This window comes from Gorilla gorilla, chromosome 18 (assembly GCF_029281585.2).
Source record: "Gorilla gorilla gorilla isolate KB3781 chromosome 18, NHGRI_mGorGor1-v2.1_pri, whole genome shotgun sequence".
Lineage (NCBI taxonomy): Eukaryota > Metazoa > Chordata > Mammalia > Primates > Hominidae > Gorilla > Gorilla gorilla.
Genome location: NC_073242.2, coordinates 116133295 through 116155172, shown reverse-complemented (window position 1 = coordinate 116155172; position 21878 = coordinate 116133295). Strand labels below are relative to the sequence as shown.

General features: G+C 61.6%; 1 protein-coding gene across 13 annotated transcripts in view; it reads right to left on the bottom strand.

Annotated features, from left to right (window-relative positions):
* The window catches only part of GSE1 (Gse1 coiled-coil protein), a 503637-nt gene that overhangs the window by 26593 nt on the left and 455166 nt on the right, over positions 1 to 21878 (bottom strand). For 9 of the 13 annotated variants that reach the window (XM_055366697.2, XM_055366696.2, XM_055366699.2 and 6 more), the window contains 2 exons: positions 14947 to 15165; positions 839 to 1038 (listed from right to left, as the gene is read on the bottom strand). In XM_055366697.2, coding sequence (XP_055222672.2) covers positions 839 to 1038; positions 14947 to 15165 — 419 coding nt within the window. The remainder of the gene's footprint in view (positions 1 to 838; positions 1039 to 14946; positions 15166 to 21878) is intronic. The other 4 variants (XM_055366698.2, XM_055366706.2, XM_055366709.2 and 1 more) reach the window with 1 other exon arrangement.

Below are 21878 nucleotides of genomic sequence, written 5' to 3'. Positions count from 1 at the left end.
CAGCTCCCAGTGCCAGCTCCTTCCACACAGGCAGGCCCCAGTGCAGAGCGAGGGGCCCACAGACATAAGGAGCCCCGAAAACTTGGGGAGAGGCCTCCGCTGGGAGCCCCAAAAGTAAGACAGAAACACAAAACCTACCAGATGTCTTGTTCTGATAGCGTCTGGGCTGGCATCTTTCCTACCTCAATTCTTTGTTCAGTTCACAGACTATGACAGTCACAGCTAGTGTGCCGGGTGCTCAGTGTGCAAACACCACTTTACGGCTTGACGGTGTCACAGCTTGAACCGGACTGCCACCCCCGCCCAAATCCATGTTAGAGCCCTGATGCCCAGGGCCTCAGAACGGAACTGCATTTGGAGACACGGTCTTTAAAGAGGTGACTGAACGAGAATAAGGACATTAGGGTGGGCGCTAAACCAGCTGACTGGTGTCCTTACGAGAAGAGGAGATCAGGACCCAGACGTGGAGACACCACAGACCACCCAGGGAGAAGGCAGCCACCAGCAACCCAGGAGAGGCCTCTGGGGAAACCAGCCCTGCCGGCCCCCAGATTGTGAACTTGTGGCCTCCAGAACAGGAGAAAGTAACAGGACACCCCCAGCGGGTGGTTTCTTCTGACAGACTGATGCGTGGGCCGATGTACTCACCCGCACAGGGCCTCCAGGAGGGTGCCGCTGTCACCCTCACGTTGCAGAGAAGGAGACGGAAACTCAGGGTGGGGGAGGGGGTGTCTTTGGAATGTAAACTCAACCTCGAAAGCTCCAGAGCCCCCAACGGATGCCTGAATCCAGCCTCCCCACTTAGAGGACGCTAGGCTCCCTGCCCCGCCCCACTCACCTGCCGGCTCTCACTCCTCCAGACGCCATTCACGGTTTTGGTTGGAGCGATGGTCACCACGGGGGGTGTGCTGGGCACGCTGTGGCCCCCAGGGGGGACGATGATAGGGCCCATGGGCACACGCTTGGGTGTGCTGGCAGGGGAGCTGTGGTTGGTGGCCGGAGAGGACACGGGGGACGACTCGCTGCTCAGTGAGGACCCTGTGGAAGAGAAGACGGTGGCCTGAGTGGGAGCCACAGTGCCAGCCACTTGCAGTGCCAGCTGGGGACCTGGGCTCCAGCTGCCCCCCTGCTCCAAGTGAGGCCTCAGAGCTCCAGGTCTACCAGCCTCATGGGCCCCCACCCAAGACAGGCAGGCAGGAGACACCTCTTCTGAGGCCCGATCGGGTCAGCAGCTCAGTCTACCCCGGGCACTCCCTATCCCTTTGCCCCACGGGCCCTGCTCACGTGGCACAAAGCACAGATGCTCTGGTGCCCAGGGCCGCCCACCGCCACCAGACAGGAGGAGCCTGGGCAGGGTGGGCAGGACCAGTGCCTGCCGTCCCTGAGTGAGAGACGAAGGTAGCACCTTCCGGGACAGACATGGAGCCCCAGAGTTAGAGAACACACGTGTTTCTAGGAGGTGTCAGGAACCAAGGGCCCGTGGACATCCCAGGACACACAGGCCAGCTGGGCCACGCACCCTGCCCCACCGAGAGGCAGCTCCACGTGTGAGCAGCAGAGACCCCAAGCCTCTGAGTCTTCCCAGGGAGCCCCGTGTGCTTGGGGGGGTCACAGGAAAAGGCACCCCCTCCGGGGGCTCCCATCAAGCAGGGGAGACATGGGGCTGCAGTGCAGCAGGGAACAAACACAACAAGTGGTCAGCACTGGCCAGGCACAGTGGCTCACGCCTGTAATCCTAGCACTTTGGGAGGCTGAGGCGGGCAGATCACGAGGTCAGGAGATCGAGACCATCCTGGCCAACATGGTGAAACCCTGTCTCTACTAAAAATACAAATATCAAATATTAGCCAGGCGTGGTGGCGCGCGCCTGTAGTCCCAGCTACTCGGGAGGCGGAGGAAGGAGAATCGCTTGAACCCGGGAGGCGGAGGTTGTGGTGAGCAGAGATCATGCTGTTGCACTCCAGCCTGGTGACAGAGCGAGACTTCGTCTCAAAACAAAAAAAGAAGTGGTCAGCACCCCTCTACGGGGCCCAGCCAAGCAGGGACACAGTGCGGTGGTGGCTGAGGAAGCCCAAATGGCAGCCATTCAGGGTGACCCACGGTGACCCTGGGGGAGTTTCTTTAAAAGATCCGTTTATTTTTAAATTTCAGAAACTGAGATGTAATTCACCATCTTTAAGGGTACACATCAGGAGGTTTGCCTAGGTTCGCTGTTTACAACCACCACCACGACCTACCCCGGAACTCTCCCGTCGCCTCAGAAAGAACCCCTCAGCCCCCAAGACACCGCAGGGATGGGAGAATGGGTGGCTGCAGCCCCGCTGGTAGCAGGGGGAGGGTGCAGGGCAGGCAGGAGGGCTTTGGGCCTGGGTGACTGGTGGCTACAGCCAAGAGGATACCCCAAGGGCAGGGGGCATGGACGGGCATGGCTGCCCCGGCCCATCTGCAGGTGCGGCAGGGGTTTGGACCGGGAGGACGGGGAGGAGTGTTCCCAGGCCCTAAGGGAAGGGGCTTCCTCCTTCATGGAGCAAAACTGCCTTCTCAGACCAGGGCTCCCCTCTGTTGTCTCCCTCCCGCCCAGGTCAGAAGGGGACCAAGTGTGTGTGGTGGCAGGGGTGGGGGTGTCCAAAGGCACCTGCTGCAAGAGTCCTCCTGTCCCCAAGCAGGCACCAGCATCGCTTCCAGAGCCCCCACCCCCTTGTTGTGGGGATCAAGCCCCCGTGACCGAGGCCAGAGCAGCTTCCCAGAGGCTGGGGCTTCCAGTGAGGCCTGGGCCTGGGGCTCCAGAAGCTCTGCTGCCTGGGGGTCAAGAGCCCTGCCCAGCCTGACGAGGCCCAGGGGGTGCACGGCTGCACACTCACACCCCCGACTCCGGCTGGCCTGCAGCCTGCAGCGGGGAGACCTTGTGCCACTCACACGGCTGTGGACTTGTACACAGGTCAGTGTCCGGCTCACCGTCCCCAAGCCCCCTTCCCTGACACAGGCCCAGGGCAGATCTCCGCCCCCAAGAGCCACACACAGCACCCAACTGGTGTCCAGCACAGGCCAAGGTCCCCAACAAGGCAGGCCGCAGAGGTGGCCCTGGATTCTGTGGTATCACAGCACAGTGTCCACTGGGGGCAGGTTCCGGTAGGAGCAGGCACATGTCCACCCACCAGCAGCACCGTGCGTTCAGGCACCCAGACCCCGTGTCACAGCAGCTGTGCAAGCTTGCACTTGGGCCCATGGGGACAGATGCTGCCGTCTGAGGAGGTGTGATACAATTGGCCACCTTCTGTTTGCAAAAGCCCCACTTGGGAGGCACCTACAGCCCGAGGCATGGTAGAAGCAGGTAGAATGCGTGGTAGATGCCCTTTCCAGAAGGAGGACCCCAGCCCATCAGCTCCCAGCATCCTGCCCGACTTTTGTTCAGACCTGGCCTTGGTTCCGGGGGCAGAAGCAGCCTCATCTCCCCTTCGCTGTGTCCGGAGTGGGCACACGTACATTCACCAAAGAAAACTGCTGCTCACGGGGGGTGCCCAGAGGCCTCAGGCAGCCAAAGTGGCCTTAGTGGCGTGACCAGGAGGCAGAGGCCCCACAGGCATCCCGATGTGGAAACAGAGCTTTGCTCTCCAAAAGGTGCTCCCTTGGGGTGGGGCAGCTGCCCTGTCCCGAGGGCAAGTCCATTGCCTCCTGCAGAACAGTATCTGGGCCTCTTTAATGTGGTTTCCTGGGCTTGTGTGCAACCTGCACAACTGGATAGGGCAGCCCCACAACAGACACTCAGTCTGGCCAGATCGGCCACGCCCCAGAGCAGCCCAGAGGCACGTTCACATTCTGCCCAGCAACCCCTGAACTGCCCAAGGCAAGGCCCCCACCTCATCACGCTCCCACCCACCAGGATCTGGCCCAGGTGGGGAATGAGGCTGAGGGCTGCTGCCCCTGAGGCGTGACCCACCCCCAGACCCCCAGATGGACTAGCCAGCCACTGCCCACACCCTGAGAACTCCACCACCCCAAGTCGGCTGGGCCAACACGTGGGACTGGGCACTGTGCCGGCGGGCTACTAGACCCACCTGAGGAGGGGAAACGCTGACTGCAGGGCGGGGCACCGCACCCCTCACCTCGGGGGCAGAGGGTGGGGACAGGAGAACAGGCCTCAGCCCTCCTGACCCGTGGGTTCGTTCTGGACACTGGCAGTCTAGGTGCTTTTCTGTACGTACTTAAATTTTGAGAAAAAGTTCACTTTAAGTTTTTGGGGGAAAAAAATAAAAACTAGGGAAAGGATCGTTGTTTAAAAAAAAAATTCCATGGAACCTCCACGGCTCTTGGGTTTCAGTTGTTATAGCTTCACCGAGCTGTGATTCCATTCCGCGTAACTCACCCACCCAGCGCACGGCCCCACGGTTCTAGCACGTTCAGAGTTGTGCGACCATCACCACAATCCATTTCAGAGCATTTCTGTCACCCCAAAAGGAACCCCCTACCCACGAGCAGCCACTCCCCTCTCCCCAGGCCCCGCACCCACTGGCTCTCCGTCTCTACGGAAGGGCCTGTTCTGGAGACTTCACGTCAAGGGAATCCCACCGCGTGGCCCTTCTCGCCTGGCTCCTCTCACTGGGAGCCGACATTGCAGCACCTAAGAGAATCTCTCCTTCCCGCGGCTAAGTGACAGTCCACTGTGTGCCTCTGTCCACCCACTCCTTACTGGTCCGTCCCTCAGCTGGTGGCATACAGGCTGGGCCCACCTTGTGGCCGCTGTCAACGGTACTGTGCCCACCACTCTTTTTTTTTTTTTTTTTGAGACAGGATCTCACTGTTGTCCAGGCTGGGCTGGAGTGCAGTGGTGCAATCACAGCTCACTGCAGCCTCAACCTCCTGGGTTCAAGTGACCCTCCCACCTCAGCCTCCCGAGGAGCGGGGACTAAAGGCACGTGCCACCAGGCCCAGCTAGTTTTTTGTTTGTTCGTTTATTTTTGGTAGAGACAGGGTCTCGCTATGGTGCCCAGGATGGTCTCAAACTCCTGGGCTCAAGCGATCCTCCCGCCTCAGTTGCCCACAGTGCTGGGATTACAGGCGTGAGTAACGGTGCCTGCCTCACCACCCTTCTTCATGGAAAGCCCTCCTGTGCACCCGGCCCAAACCCGGGGTGTTCCCATCTAGATTCCAGTAGCTGTGAGTGGGGGAAATGTGGACATTTGTGCTGTGGAGCTGAAAAAGGAAATAAAACCAACACACCAAGAGCCGCCACCCCACCCAGGCAGAGGCTGCCAAGAGCTCATGATCCGGGCTCCTGCTGCCCAGGGGAAAAGTTGGGGCCAATGGCCAGGTGGGCTCTGGGTCCTCCCTGGGGACCGGACAGTGGGGAGCTGGGAGCAGGAGCTTCCGAGCCCCACCACGTGCCAAGCCCCAGGAACCTCAGAGACTTCTCTGTACCCCAACTCTACAAATGCGGAGAACCTTATAGCCCATGCCATAAGGGGATGCACAGAGACCCGGAGCTGCCTGGCTCCAGACCCCATGCTGCCCCATCCCTCTGAACCCCACCTCCCAGAGAGACCCCTCGCCATGACCAAGGCAGCTGCCACTCCAGAGTCTCTGAATGAGCCTCGTTTCTAAGCACCAGTGGGTGAGGAAGTAACAGGGGTGGATGAGGAAGTAAGAGAGGTGGGTGAAGGGTGGGGAGCTTCTCTGGGGCAGGGGAGGCCACTGACACTCAGCGGCCTAATCCCTGCTGGCGGGTGCTACTCATCAGACCAGCCAGCTCAGCCTCGATCGATGCCCCCACAACGCCAGGCCCATTAGCGAGGCTGGCACCTGGCCCTCGAACCCTCATTCTCACCGCGTGGCTGGAGCAGGAAGGTCTGTGATTGCTGTAATTAACTGGTGGTATTCAGCCAGGAGTTAGTCAATGAAACGGATCTGGATTGGAGATGACAAGAGGCAGCCCGTGTCCGCGTCACCTCTGCTGTCTGACCTCGAAGATTAGCGCTGAGGCCCACGGGCAGATGTAATTAACAGCTGACACCCCAAAGTCAGCGAGGGAGTGTACTGAGGGCAAAAACAGGACCGCAGCGCCACAGCAGCACCTGTCAGCCACCCAGGCTCAGGCCCACCCCGCCAGGCAAAAACCACCGGCACCCCCTGAAGAGTCATCGGTCTTTAAGAGGCGCTTGGGGGCCAGGCCACAGGACCACTCTCCAGCGCACTGTAGACCGAGGCGGGCGTGGCCTCACCGTGGTCAGGCCCCAAAGCCACAGGCCCTGACCAGGCCAGCAGCGAGCATGGAAGGAAAGGGGAGGGCAGGGCACCCTGAGAGGTAAAGACTCCCCGGCCGAGCTCGGCTCAGGCATTCCCCAGCCGCTGTTCTGCACGGCCCCGACCCACCCCAGGGCCCGGCCCCGCTCCAACTACTCAGGGGAATGGCGGAGAGAACAGAACGGTGACTATCGGACGTGCTTCCCTAAAGAGGGTCCCTGGAACGTCTTTGTGAGATGCCATGGCCGGGGGCTGCCCAGAGCTTAGCAGGGCCAGAGCCCTAGGGGACAGCTCCAGTGTCCACAGCCCATGCTTAGCCCATGCTGCCGATGGAGACACAGGTGAGGGGCAGCTTGAACAGATGGGTGAGCGACAGACCCCTATCTCAGCCCCTTGGAAGGAGGGTCCCCAGCTGCACTTTGCCTCCTGCTTTCAACCATGCAGGGGCAGGTGCCGGCCAGGGTGGGAACCCAGGGGACCCTGTGTGTCTGCTAACCTGGGGGCTCTTCCTGTCATCTGCTCTGTCCCCATGTCAGTGTTTAAAATTTTCTTTTTAATTACAAAATATTTTTAGAGACAGGGTCTCTCTCTGTCTCCCAGGCTGGAGTGCAGCAGTGCGATCATGACTCACTGCAGCCTCAACCTCCAGGGCTCAAGTGATCCTCCCACCTCAGCCTCCAAGTAGCTGGGACTATAGGCATGCAGCATCATGCTCAGCTCCCAGCTCAACCTTGAAAAGCTCTGGGCAGAGTCCACTCAGCAGGAGCCTCGGTGTGCCACGTGCCATGACTCTGGAGCAGCCCCACCAATGGCGATGCCAGCTGGGCCCTCGGCCAGTGTAGGCTGGAACAGCTGGAGGGAGGGCGGGGCAGGTCCACAGAGCCTGTGTCTGCCAGGGCTGCTTCTCCACTTTCTACCCTCGCCTACCGACCTGTTTCCACCCAAAACCTGGGAACCCAGCCCTGGGTGGACTTGTGGCAACATGGACGTGGAAAGGAGCTCGGCCAGAGGAGGTCCAGCCCCTTGGCCCAGGAGGCCCACGGGAGCCACAGGAAGCCGCCAGCCAGTGAGGAGGCAAGTCAGACAGGAGCTGAGTCACCCCAGCCACTTTCCTTGAAATCTGCCCAGTGGAACGGGAATAGCAGACCCCAGAGGAAAGAGCCAGTCAGCCCCCCACCCACTGGGAATCGTGTGGGTCTGGAAGGTGAAGTCCCCATCGCACAAGTGACAAGAACAGGCTGGGAAACCTTCTGGAATCACTGCAGTCCTGGTACACGGGACAGCAGGCACACCACAGCGCAAGGCTGAAGGCACGCCACGACCCCCTGCGTTCCGGGGAGAAGCAGGAGACCAAGTAGCGGCAGCCGCCCTACAAGGCTCCCAGGACAGGGCTCTCCCGACCTGCGGCCACCAAGGAGGCTCCACCTCACAGCTGCAAAAGGGTGGGGGGGGGGGCGTCAGCCAGTGGTGGGCTCCCATGCCCACCCTGCCATCACGTGCCACGGTCATCAAACCCAAACTGAAAATGGGAGGTGTGGGTTTCTAGCTTGAGATGCGTTTTGCCGGGGGCCAGTCGGCCCTGTGCTGTGCTGAACAGCGTGAGCTTAGATGCTGGACCCTGGGAGCCGGACGGAGCCGGGAGAGTCCGCGGGGGACCAAAGGAGCTGAGACAGGTACCCTGAGGGAGGTGGGACATTAGGGCAAGGAAGACGAAAGGGGCACAGGGGCTGCAGGGAGGCAGAGGGTGCATCAGGGGAAACCGGAAAAAAATCAACCTTATATCCAAGTGGCTAGAGGAGGCCTTGCCTCCATTATCCCAGGACAGGCCCCCATCGGCTGACAGGCCAAGTACTGGGCTCCTCCACCCTGCCTAGGGCTCCCCACTGTGCTATGCGGAGAAGGGGTCGGGATAGGTGGTGGGGTCCTCTCCGTGGGCCTTGCTCCCCTCTGGCTCTGGCTTCCCCTGACCACCAGCCCCCAGGCCCCCGGGCCAGGAGAACGGAGAGGCACCATGAGGACGCCCGCGGCGCTCACACCTGCGCTGGAGACAGACGGGCTCCAGACGCCTGCAGAGCCGCCGCCGCCGCAGACTGACACCCACGCGAGGCGCGCCTGCCAGGCGGGATCCTTCCTCCGTGTTTGTTTTGCTGTTTTCTTTGAGAGGCAGATTTCCGAGGCAGCGGCAGAAAGGGGGAGCCTCTCCCCCGCCCAGGCCGGCTCCACAGTGGAAGCATTCCCACGGCAGCTCACGAGGATGGGTCTGTGGTCCCTGCTCCGCGGTCCCCGCTCACTCAGGTGGGATCTTGGTTTCAGGTGGCACCAGGGACCGAACAGTAACCGGATCTGCCTCCCCTCTTGCCTGCAAAGCCAGTGACAAGACGAGGCAGGCAGCCAGCAGACACCACCAGGGGAAGGTGACACAGGGCCCCGCGGGCCTCGATGACGAGAGAGCAGTTCCAGCCCCACTGCCACCACCTGTCAGCCCCGTCCCTGTGGCCCAAGCTGGGCTGTGGGTGGCTGGGCCACTCCTGCCGCAGGTAACACAGCGGCCAACACCTGCTTGGAGAGGCCTCTGGCAGCTTCCATGGCAGGTACCATGAGCCCCCCGGCCGGTGTTAAGGGAGCAAAGTGTGGGCAGGGAAGCCATGAGTCCCGGCCACGGGGCTGGTGACAAGGAGCGGGGGTGGGAACGGGCTCAGACTCTTGTGCGCCCAACCCCAGCTCCCTGCACCATGGGTGGTGCTGGGGTGAGGTGGGGCTTCCTCTCCAGCCAGGAGCACCTGCTCAGAACTGTCCTCCAGACAGTGGCTCTCCAGCCCACCTGGGAAGGCTCTGGAGCCACCCTGTTCCAAAAGCGCCGGCCTCCCAGAGCAAAGGCCCGCAGCATGATTGCCCCCAACTGTTTCCCAGGGAGGGGGTGCCTGGTCCCAGGTGCTGCCTGTGCCTCCTGGAGCAGCTCAGGACACGCGAGGCTCCCCGTACCTCCCGCCCCCCGCCGCCTTGGCAGACGGGCGCTGCGTCCCTGCGGGAGGCTGCTGCCTGCTGCACACGGCAAGCAGATGCCACACAGCTTGCGAGGGTGCCTGGCAGCAGCCCTGGCTTCGTCACACAGCAGTGGGGGCGGCGGTGGAGGCTCCACGGCCTGCCCTCTGCAGACACACTGGGCAGCACCCAGCCCGGACAGCTCGAGGGCAGACCCGACAGCTGTCAGACCCCAGCCTGGCTCAGGGCTGCCTTCAGGGTGTGGAGCTGGGGAGCTGGAAGCACAGGGCCTGGCTCCAGGCACAGGCGTTCCCGGGGCACCCTCGGGGCAAACACCTCTTATTCAGTCAGTCAACAAGCACCTCCAAGGACAAGGGATGATGGGAGGATCCCGACACACCCGCAAGGCAGGCTAGGCCTGGCGCCCAGGAGGCTCAGAGGGGAGTCAAAATCTGTCCAGGGCAGGGGGTGGGACACAGGGCTGGGACCCATCCCCCAGTCTTGGGACTCCTGGGCTGAGGTTTCAGATGCCTATGGGGGTGGCTGGGTCTCTGTGCAGAAGAGGTCCTGGTAGGAGAGGCAGGGAGGGAGGCGGTGGCCAGGCCGCCATTCCGAGGAGGGGACAGGTCCCTGCTTGTACCCAAGGACCCAGTGCCACCCGAGGAGTCTGGGCTACAGCGGGAGCTGGCCCAGCTGCGTCGAAGGGAGGGCTGGGCGGCCCCGGGGACGTCCCTTTGGTGGCTGGGACAATGTGGGAGGAACAAAGAGACCAATAGCTACCAGGGCACAACAGGGTCAGGGACGCCTCGGCTCAGACTGCAGCCCAGGCCGGTCGCTGGGAAGAGGCTGGGGGTGCACCCCGGGATCAATTCAGGATCACGCCCAAACCTGCAGCCTCCTTCTAGAATGTTCTGCGTGGGGTCCGGGCACTCCAAGCCCCATTTCTCCCAGAAAGTCAAGACAAACAGGCAGCCACCTGGCCCTGCCTGCACCCTGCACCACTGGGACTGAGGAAGCCACTGACGGGGGGGAGCCGTGGCGGACCCACACCTTCCAACCCCACCAGGGAAGCACACGCCCTCCCAGGGCAGATGATGGGGGTCACAGGGGTAGGATGGAGAGTCAGCGGAAGGGGTGGCAGTCGGTGGAGGGGTAGGGGAGGCACGTAGGAGGTGGGGGTGGCAAGAATGGGGAAGGTGAAAGGAGGCAGCATTAGGGTGGGGGGCAGGGAAGGGGAGGCAGGGGTGGGAGCCAGGGTGCAGGCCTGCTGCATTGACGGTCACATTCCCACCCAGTCCCCACGATTCATAAGACCTGCTCCTCACCCAAGAAAAAGTGGAAGCTCAGAGAGGCAAAGCAGCCTGCCCGGATCACACAGCAAGGAAGGAAGGTGCTGGGGCATGCATCGGCGATTCACAAGCATCTGCCCTTGCCCAAAGCGCCCCAGCCTCGGGAGTGAGTAGGTTAAAGGGTCGGGCTGGCCCTGGGGATGGGTGTCTGGCCCCGCGCTGGTGGGCGGGTGACTGAGCTTTGAAGATGAGAAGACGTCTCAGCGCCTCCAGAAAAATAAATCCCAGCGAGGGCCTCCTCTTCCTCTCCTTCCCAGCCTTTCTCCCAGGGCAGCGCATGCCACGGCTTCGTCTGAATGGAATTTTTAAACTATACCCTTGAGACACAATGAGAGGAGAGACGCGGAGGCAATCGCAGTCAGATGGCGAAAAACGAGAGGCACTTCCAGTAGTCGTCAGGTGCGCACCGGAGAGGAGGGTCAGGGTGAGTGAGAAGGCTGCCGCAGGCAGCTGGGGCCCAGGGCACCCCCGAGGAGGGGCCGCGTGGGGCAGCACAGCCTCTGCTGTTCCCTGGGTGCACCAGCTCTGCCACCTCTCCTGCCACCTCCCCCTGCAGCTCTGGGAGCTGCCCTGCTCCCATCCCTGCCCCCTCTGCCCAGGACGTGCCGTCGCCAGGAGGCAGCCCTGGCTGCGGGCCTGTGAGTTGGCCAGCTCAGCCGCTAGCCCGCTGGGGCTTAGTGCTCTCTTGGGCGCCTGGCAGGCACCAGAGGGACCCCGCTCCCCGGCAGGTGTGGCTTTCACAGAGGCCCAGTCTCCCTTTCTGCGGGAAGGAGGCTACACCTGCGGGGCAGGGGTCTATGGAGTCTCAGGCACGAGCTGGGGGTTGGAATTCCCCATGCCACTTAACTTACAACGTGGGACCCGGGCAAGCCGGAGGCTCAAGTTCTCATCCACCAGAGGCGAAGGCTGCGTGAGAAGCACAGCGAGCCCGCCAGGGGCACAGCAGGCGCTCGATACGCAACCACTGCCGCGATCAAGGGGGGACTCGATACATAGCCACTGCCGTGATCAAGGGGGCACAGCCACTGCCATGATGAACGTGTGGAGGCCCTCGCTGGTCCACCTCCAGGACGGAGCGGAAAGGCAGCTGCGGGTTCGTGGCCCCACCCAGCTCCCCCGACCCGTGTCGTCCAGCCACGACAAGCAGGAAGGGCTGTCACGCCGCAGATGGCCCACGAGGACCAGGAGATGTCATGCTCAGGGTCCAGACACACACTGCGCCAGCCCATGTGTACGAAATGCCCACAGGTACATCTACAGAGGCAGAAAGCAGACAGCAGCCGCCGGGGGCTGGGGGAGGGCGTGGGGGCTGACGGCGAATGCAACTGAGGTTCTCTTAGGGGTGACCCAAATGTTCTAGAATTAGATGGTCACACAACTGTGTAGGAAAATCACCAAATCATGCGCTTCTACAGGGTGAATTTTATGGCATGTGAATTGTAACTAAAAAAATTTTAAATAAGAAATCCAGACCCCTCCCACTGCCAAGTCCGCCAAAGGTTCCCCCTGCTGCCCTCTGGCGCAGGTGGGGAGGTATCACCAGGGAGCTGGGGGGGTAGCACCGCGGAGCTGGGGGGGTAGCACCGCGGAGCTGGGGGGGTAGCACAGGGGAGCTGGGGGGTCCACATGTCCCCACTGTCATCCAGGATTCCACAACCCACAGGGAGGCAGGGTCAGCGTGCTGACAGCCAGGCATAGACCCTTTTGTGCGTCCAACGCCAGCTCCCTGCTCCACTTGCAGTGGTACTAGGGGTGAGGGGGGCTTCCTTTCCAGCAGGGAACACCGGGACCACCAGCTCAGAACGGTCCTAACGGCGGCTCTCCCAGCCCCCCCCGGGAAGGCCCAGCAGCAGTGGGACACGGACACGACCCCACCCGCTGTGGCTGCCGTCTTGCGACTTGACCTCTCTGAACTTTGGCCTTCTCAGCTGCCTGAGGGTCCCGGGAGGGCTGCCGGCCAGTTCCATGGACGGGGAAACGTGAGGTCAGGGTCCGGGTGACTCCATGAGAATGGGGACCAGGTGCACTGAGTGGCTGAGGTCGCGAGAACGAGTCACCCAGTCCCTCCTCATCCAGACCAAGGCCTGACAGGGGTGACCAGATGGAGATTCATCAAAACGGGTGGGGGTGACAAGGGCCCAGGCCCGGCTGAGGGCGTTCCAGGACCCAAACACTGCTCCACATCCGCAGACTCCGAGCCCCACAAACCTTGGCGTTCCCCGCTCAACAGGGGGTAAGTTGGGTGAGTGAACCGATGGGCACATGGCTCAGGCAGTGGCACTGCTCGCCCGCTCTCCCGACCCTCTGCCATTCAGTTCCCAGGCATCCACCCCGGGGGCATCTTTCCTGGGGGGCATCCACTATGGGGGACCCTTCCCAGTGCCCAGGTCGCAGCTGGGAGGGAGCAGGGCCCCGAGGCCACGGTGTCTGGCCTCCCGCCATGGGCGCCCAGCGGCACACTTTGTTCCTGGCCAGTGGGGACCAGCGGCCTCTGGCACTCAGGCCGCCCGCTGGCCGAGCCACCAAGCCAAGTGCTGGGGCCAGCGGAGAGGAAGCGACGGCCCTGTGAGGCAGGCTCCTGCTCTGACACCCACAGCCGCTGCTGGGCCCAGGGAGGGAAAGCGAGTCTGAACACCTCTCTACCACCTTCCTTGGCGAGGAGGGAAACCTGCCCTTTCCTGACCACGTCCTCTGCAGTGTTACCCAAGGGTGGAGCCCAGAGGCCCCGAAGCAGACATAGCTGCTGGATGAAAGCAGGATGCAGGGATAACCCAGCCCAGGCAGCACCAGTGCCAGTCACGTGTCACCCGTGGCCTCAGAAATCCCTCACCAGCCCTGGTTCTGCCCCCAAACGCTGAGAAAAAAGACAACTGCAGCAGCAGGAGCTGGGCCAGCTCTGACCTCGCTTCTCTCCGCCCCTCTCAGGAGGGCCCGAGTCTCGACTCCAAGCTCAGCTTCCTCCCAGGGTCTGTCCCCAGCTGCCTTGTTCACCGCCCCAGAGAGTCCAGGATGCCTCCACCAGGCAGGCAGTCTGCTTCCCCCTGAGCCATCTTGCCTGCAGAGCTGCCCGGCCTCTTGACACAGGTGGGGCCCATGCAACCTGGCCCACTCAGGTGTGGCCAGGGAGTCCCCTGCCAAGGGCGTGGAGGGTTTTCTGGCGGTCCTGCCTGTGCCTGGTTTGCCACGAAGAGCCAGGAGGCGAGGGGCTGCCCGCTGGTGGTACAGAAACCAGACCCCAACGGGCCTCCATCCTGGGCCAATACCCCCCATCCATCAATGTCAGGTGTGTCCTGTCACACTCCCCCACTCTCCAACGAGCAGCAGCAGAAAGAATCCAGGAAGGAGACATTCAGAAATGAGAAGACCCCCAGCCCGCCCTGGTCAGGGCAGGTGTCCCCTCTGCCAAGCTGGAACCCGGGTAATGTAAAGACGGACATGGCTCCTGCATGTGTTGCTGTGGCCACCCCGGAGGGCCCTGGCACCCGGATCTTAACCCGTGGGCCTTAGAGGTGAATGAAGCAGATGCCACTGGGGTCCCTCCCTGTTTCCTCAGCCCCCCGCCTGTCAGCAGCGAGTCCAGAGGGTGTCCGAGGCCAGAATCCACATGGCCAAGGCCCCCAGCAGCTCCAGCCGCCCACTGCCCCTCCCCATTTGTGCCAGCAGCAGCCCCGGCCAATGGTCATCGCAGGCGCCAAGAAGTACCCCAGAGCCAGAGCCAAAGGGGGCGTCTTTAGAGCCTCACTGCACAGACAGGAAAAATGAGGCTCAGAGGATCAGCACGTGCCCAGGTTCACACAGCAGGTCCTGCCCAGGTGATACCAGAAGCCAAGGCTCCAGACCCCGAGGGCCGCTTGTCTATGCTCCCCACAGTCTCTGCCTCAGGGAGTTGAGCAGTCGTGGGTTCAGCTGTGCCAGAGACCCCCGCTCCAGACCAGTGTGTTTCCAGGGACACCATGTTCTCTGCCACCTCTGGAGGGAGTGTCAAAACCTAGGCAAGGAGCCACTTGGGGAGCACTAGGGCCCAGCTCTCCCTCTGCAGCCTCTTGGGGCTCCCCTGGTCCAGGGCACCCACCCTCCTCCCAATCAAGTCACAGAGCTGGTAGGAGCACCTCGCTACATCCGGACACCCCTGCAGTGGCTCCGGGGGCCGAGGAAGGACAGAGGCAGGAGAGACAGAAGCACAGAGGCAAAGCGGAGGTGCTGGGGCAGGCGGACTGGCCCAGGGTCCGCAGCTCAGACAGCACTGCCTGCTCCATGCAGAGCACACGGCGTGGGAAAAACGAGACCCGCTGTGAGCATGCACGCCGCAGGCGGGAGGCTGAGTCCCGGCCTCGGGAGCCGCCGCTCCCCCCACGCGCAGCCTGGCGGGCCCCCTTACCTCTGGGCTCCTCCGCCTGTTTGGCGAGCTTGCGCAGCGCGGCGGCAAAGCTGGAGGATGGCGCGGCCTGGGCCGACAGCGCGCTGCTGGTGGCGGGGCTGCCGCTGGGCACCAGGGCGCCATTGAGCGGCGAGGGGGTGAGGGGGTTGACGGTGGCGGTGGTCCTGGTCGCGGTGGAAAGCATCCCTAGCGAAGGGGACTTGGGCTCATGGCTCATGCCTGAAACAGGAAAAGAAGAACCAGAGGTCACCCAGAGAGCAGGAGCGCCCAGCACCAGAGCAGGGTCGGCAGGGCCGGTGTCAGCAGCAGCAGGCAGGGAGCAGGGGCAGCCCCGGGGGCTCCAGCAGGACAAGCAAGAACAGGACAGAGCCAGCGCTGCAGAGAACAGACCCCGTCCCCAGAGTCCAGCTGGAACCCGGCACAGACCCAAGGGGCCCCCAGGACCCCAGATGCTGAACGGCTTGGGCCAGCACTGTCCCTCTACCTCTCCAGGGCAGTCCGGGCTGGGCAGGTCGTGGGGGATCCCACGCATCACCCAACAGGCCCCTGACCATCAAAGGGCGTGGAAAAGGAGACTGAGGCCCAGGGTGAGGAGGCGTGCGGCCCGCATCCTCAGGATAGAAACACGCTAGTGGAGAGGCCCAGGGAAGACGGGAACCAAGACAACTGCTGTGGCCACTGACGCGACAAGCACACGATGCCAGGCACGCATGGCAATGCCCTCAGGAGACTGGCGGGAGTTCTGCCCCACGTTACAGAAAAGGAAACTAAGGCCCCAACTCGGCCCAGTCCACGCGGGCACTCAGGGCAGACCCCCGGCCTCCCCGCCACTCAGGGACCCTGTGCGTCTCTGTCTGAGAGGGGTCCCAGAGATGGGGCCACACAGGCAGGCTGACGGGGAGCGGCGGGGAAGAACACGGCCGCACTGCAGACCCCACTGTGGCCCCTTACTGGGCACAGAGTCTGCCCGGAGATGCTAAAAACAGAAAACCGCAAATCCAAACCACGGTGCAGCTTGGAACCCTCTTTCCTCCCAGGGCCAAGTTCAGGCCGACCTGGCCCAGCAACAGCTGACCTGGCCCTCCCGGCCAGTGGTGATAGCAGCAGCAGCGGCGGCAGCACCAGAGGTCTGAGCCCATGGGCAGCCACCTGGTGACATCAGAACCAGTGGGGTAAGGACATGGCCACCTCCAAACAAGCCCTCAGTCCTCCCACCCCGTGTGTCCAATCAATAAAAGCCCAACCTGGTCAAAATGTTTCCACCAACATCCCTCCCACGCAGAGACGCCCCCACCCCTACATCACCCACAGACAGGGTCCCGGCTTCCTCCCTGTGGATGCGTCTTGGGGCGGGGGGACGCTGGGGCCACACATGGTGGGGCTGGTGTCACAGGGATCCGGGGGGCAACACACAAGAGGGGCGGACTGTGCACTTCCTATGGGGTAAGGGCAAGGGGGCCCCCAGGTTCCTCCCCGGAAGAGGCTGCCCTGGCCTCCAGAGCCCACCCCACCTCTGCCAGATTCTAAGTGACATTGACAAGTCTAATTGGAACCTGTCCCCATGGGACAGCAGGCTCGGAGGCAGCGTGGAGACGACCCCCTCAAGACCTCCTTTGTCCACCTGCTATCCCCAGAACTTGCCACCAAAGGCCGTGAGTCCTGGCCATGTATTCAGGGAGCCAAGTCCTCCCTCTCCTGACAGAGGGGACGTAGGGAGAAAATAATTCTTTGGGGGCACTGCCTGAGAGGGTGGGGCTGCAAATGAGACAACAGAGAGGCGGGAGCGAGTTCGGGGGGCATCGTTTGTTCTCCCCAGTGAGAGCTCACACCTCGGGAACAAAGGACCCCTAAGAGCCCCATGCCCATGGCAGGCGACAGCCACGTGGCGCCGTGGCCGTGCCCTGCAGCAGCAGGCCCCACCTAGCCTGTCTTCCCTTGGCTCTTTCTGGAGGGGCCAGGGGTAGAGGGGCACCTGCACCCCCACCCTGCCTTTCCAAGGCCGCTTCAACCCGGCACAGACATCCAAACATGTGGGAGGGTGGGGGCTCTGCCTGGCAGCCTGACTTCCAGAAAATACGGGCTGCCAATGAGGGCCCATCCTCGGCCAGCCTGAACCCTGCCAGCTGCTCTCTGCTCCGCACCACCAGCCACGCTGCCCCCAAGGCTGGCCTGGCCTCTGCCTGTCCCCCGCACCGCGCTGCCATCAGTGCCTCTCCCTGTGCACACAGGCGCAGCGGGTCCAGTGGAGGCGAGGAAAACGCGCCTGTGGCTCAGACCCAGCTTCTGGATGCTTCTGGCTGAACAACCTTTTGGGGCAAGTTACTTTGCGTGTCAGGGCCTTGGTTTCTTCATCTACCAAAAGGGGTAACAGCACAGCAAAGCTGACCTCATGAGGTCACTCCCCTGAGCATAATGGGGTAACTGACATGAGGGGCTTCAGAGCCTGTGGGGCACCCCAGGGCCATTACGAGACAGCATGCCAGCCAGCGAGGACAGATGCCAGTCCCAGCAGGCAGTGGGTCCAGCCAAGGCCACGCAGATGTCTCAGCAAATGGGACCCATGCTCTGAGTCTGCGATGCTCACCCCACTGGAGCCACAATGGGGAGGGCACATGGTGTCAAGCTGGCAGGCACCCTGCCCACGAGCCCCGTGCCCTGGGCCCACGAGCCCACACACCTTCGGTAGAGGGCCACCCTGTGACCCCAAAAGGCCAGTGGTTGGGAAAAGGTGACCCACAGGACACTGGAGGATAGGGGAGACCAGAGCTCTTGTCCTGGTGCCTGCAGGGGACACTGGAGGACATGGCCCACATGGGGGCTGCCATAGGCAGTCCAGAGGACCTCCGGGTCCTATCTGTCACCGAAGCACCCTCAGCACCACACCGAGTAGGCTGCGGGGTTTTTAGGAGGGAATGTCTAGAAAGACGAAGTGGCACAGGACAGAGCCCCACCCTCACAGGGACCCACACGGACATCAATGAACCAGGTCCTCGTGGTCCCAATGAGGCACTCAGGAGGGTGGCGCTAGGAGAGCTGCCTGGAAGACAGGAGCAGGACCCCGGGGAACGCAAAGACCACCCCCCCCCGCCCCAGGGGATACTGCAGCAGCTCTCAGACATCACACAGACCAGTCAGGCACCTCTCAAGACAGCCTCACAATGAGCCCAGGAGAGGCCACAGCAGCTCAACTGTCACCCACCACCCAGCCTGTGTCCCACCCCTCACAGCCATCACCCAAGCCCAAGAGGCCTAGCGTACAGATGGGGAAACCGAGACCAGGAGATGACCTAAGCTTGGTCCAAGGTCAGTCAGTTGAGCAGCATGTCCAGGACTTGAACCCGGCTTCCTGGGCCCCCACTGCTCATTACCAGCACCTGCCCAGTACACGGCCCAACCATGGCACCCGATCAGAAGGCGTGAATGGTCACATGTGCGCGCACCACACACAGCTAACATATGTTGAACTGTAATGGTTAAAAACATTCATCCTGGGCACGGTGGGCACACCTGTAATCCCAGGTAAGTAGGAGGGTGAGGTGGGAGGACTGCATGAGGCCAGGAGTTCAAAACCAGCCTGGGCAACATAGACCCTGTCTCTGTAAATTACCCTGAAACTACACATGCGTACCTGTAATCCCCGCTGTTTGGGAGGATTATTTGAGCCCAGGAGTTGGAGCTACAGTGAGCTATGATCACACCGCTATACTCTAGCCTGGGTAACAGAACCCTGTCTCTCAAAAAATAAAAAGAGTGCCTACAAAGTCTTCATCAGTCATCCTTTCAAGAGGTAGAGACCAATTCCCTTCCCCAAGCGTGGGCCAGACTGAGCAACTCACTTCTGATGAACAGAGTATAATGAAAGCAGCAGTCTGCAGCTGCCAAGGTAAGATCACCTCCTTCCTGGCCCTCTTGGGTCACTCCAGTGGAGGGGGGTCAGCTGCCGTATCATGAGGATGCTCAAGCAGGTCATGGAGAAACCCACATTTCAAAGAACCAAGGCCTCCAGCCAACAGCCATGTGAGAAGCCACCTTGGCAATGAATCCTCCAGCCCCAGGCTGGCCTTCTGATGAGAGTGCAGCCCCAGCCAACATCTCAAGTAGGCTCATCACAGACCCTGAGCCAGAACCACCCAGCTAAGCCATCCTCCAATCCCTGGCCCACAGAAACTGAGATAACAAAGGTTTTGTGTTTAAGCCACTGAGCTTCGGACAGTAAGGACAGTTGGTTACACAACGCTAGATAACTGATACGGTCAGCATCACCACACCTTCTATTAATCCAGGCCGCCCCCTCAATCCATCAGAAAGCCAAGAAGTGAAACTATCTGCACACAGAGACTCTGCATCTTCACCCAGAGTCTCCAAAACATGTCCCTTCGATGCCAGAGACCATCAGCATCCCCCATCCCCCTTTCCCACATTCCTCAGAGAGCCAGCCACTCTACATCTTGGCCGCCCTATGAGAAAGCTGTGACTGGGCCTATTTCCCAGATAGGCGAAGGCAGGCTTGGAGCCCAGGGCCAGTGCAGAGCAGGGCTGAGATGACCTCAGCACAGTGCCCATGTGACACGCCAGCCAGGGCCCAGCTCGACCTGCTCCAGGGCCGCAGGAGGGGCCAATGTCCAGTGCAGGCTGGGTGGCTGACTGTGCCCTGCAACCCACACCACATGCTACCACAAAAGGGGGACGTGGGGCACTGTATGGTCATTTCACCTCCAGGTGACCCGCCCTGAAGGTCTGGGAGCAGATGCCAATTCTCTCTCCCGTGGCCTTCATGAGGCTGACTGGCCACCCGGGCAGATGTGCTGTGACCACCAGCCACAGGCACGGGCTGGGTGGCTGAACTAGGCTGTCTGTGTTGCTATAAAGAAATACCCGAGGCTGTGTAATTCATAAAGAAAAGAGGCTTATTTTGGCTCCTGACTCTATGGGGTGTACAGGAAGCGTGGTGCTGGCATCTGCTTCTGGGGAGGCCTCAGGAGGCTTCTAATCATGGCGGAAGGCGAGGGAAGCCAGCACATCCAGTGGTGAGAGAGGGAGCAAGAGTGGGGAGGTCCCAGACTTTTAAACACCCAGATCTTGCGAGAGCGTGCTCACCACTAAGGTGACGGTGACAACCCCTTCATGAGAGATCCACCCCCATGATCCAATCACTGCCACTGGGCCCCACCTCCAACACTGGAGGACACATTTCCACATGAGATTTGGAGGGGACACACATCCAAACCCTATCAGTGGTACACAGAGGCCATGGCGCAAGTCCCAGACCGGACCCCAAATGGCGCACACACCTTGAGGCTACTGGCAGTGTCTTCAGATGGCAACGAGAGGAGCTATGTCTTTCACTTTCATCCTTTTTCTCTCTCTGTATGTCCTAATTCTTCTGCAGTGAACCAGGCTTTTAAAAGGCGGACATTCAGAGGGATGGCGGCTCGACGGCACGAAGTCGGCACCACCAACAAAAGCGTGGGGCTGTCCAGCCACAGGGCAGAGGTGGAGGGAACTGGGGTGTCCCTGCAGGAGTCTGAACCTGAGCCCTCACCCACAGCTCCCCAGCCCTTCCCTGGTGACCAGGGAGGCCCTCTGCCTGCTCCCTCCAATGCCTGGGTCTGAGGCTACCTCAGTGTCACTATCACCAGCCCACTGGCATCCTGACAGCAACCTCCCTACCCCGGCCTCTGACAAAGCCCAATACCTGCTCCCCGGGCCCCATGGGCCCCCTCCAGCCCCAGGTACAGTCTCCCTGGGTCCCTGGGGGGTCCCCTGTGCGGGCAGCATCCCTGCCCCAGTGTCAGCTGCAGGCTCCTGAGGAGCTGTGAGCCTGGGAAGCGGCTCTGCTGATGTCAGGTCACTTAAAATAGAATTCCAAATGAGCGGCTTCATTAGGGGGAATCTAAAATTAGCGCTGCTCCTCAGTATGTGTGCACTGGGCAGGCGGGGCGGGGGCTGCAGCAGCCGGGCGCAGCTCCCTTGAGGCCAGGACAGGAGGCCAAGAGCCGGGGAACCCCGAGATCCTTGGAGGGGTCCCCCTGGGCCTGCTGCGAATGGACACAGCCTCCAGGGCCCACCTGCCTCCTGCCCCTCCATCACAGGCCTGGTGGGGTCACTTCAAGGCTGCTGCCCCCGAGGCCTCGGCACAAAGCCCCCAGCCCTCCCCAGGGAGGCAGCTGCGGGCCTCCTCCCATGCAGGTGTTCTCTGGCTGAGGTCAGGGCAGGTGCCAAGGTGTCCGTGGGGGACACAGGGATGGCGGGGAGAGGGAGGCCCTGGGAGAGCACACCCCCCTGCTGCCCTCATTAGAGAGGTATTTATTAACTTCTGCGCTCCTGGACATTGACTGAATTCTTGTCTACATTATCAGCTCATGTAAATTCATTATCCTAACAGCTGGGAATAAGCTCCACCGTGTGAAGGCCTGTGACGGATGAGGGCCGGGGGGCCGGGGGCTGTCTCCGCACTGTACAAGCTCTCTTGACATGTGCAGCTCAGCAGGCGAAAACGAGCCAGGGGTCTAGGTGGACCAGGTCTGTGAGGCCCCCAACCTCTTTTTTACATCACGTGCTGCTCTGGACAACCCTTCCTGCCACTGTCAGCTGCCACCTTGACCCCCCACCCCCAGGAAAAAAAAGCTGCCACAGCCAGACACCTAAAGGCCCCTCGGCCCTGGGCACCCTCAAACTGAGGGGCCAGGGGACATACCCCTTCTTCATGTGAGCCTCAACTGTCTGCTCCCTGGACCCTTCCAGAAAGAACCCACCTGGTCTAGACAGTCTGCCTGGCAGAGCTGAGAACCTAGAGGCTTCTGCCAGAAGCCAGAGGGCAGGAAACGGAGAATGAAGCAGCTGCCCACAGCACCGCAAAACCCTCAGGCCCCACCATTTCACAGACAGGAAAGGTCTGGGGAAGCAAAGACCACCACCCCCGGGTGAGGCCC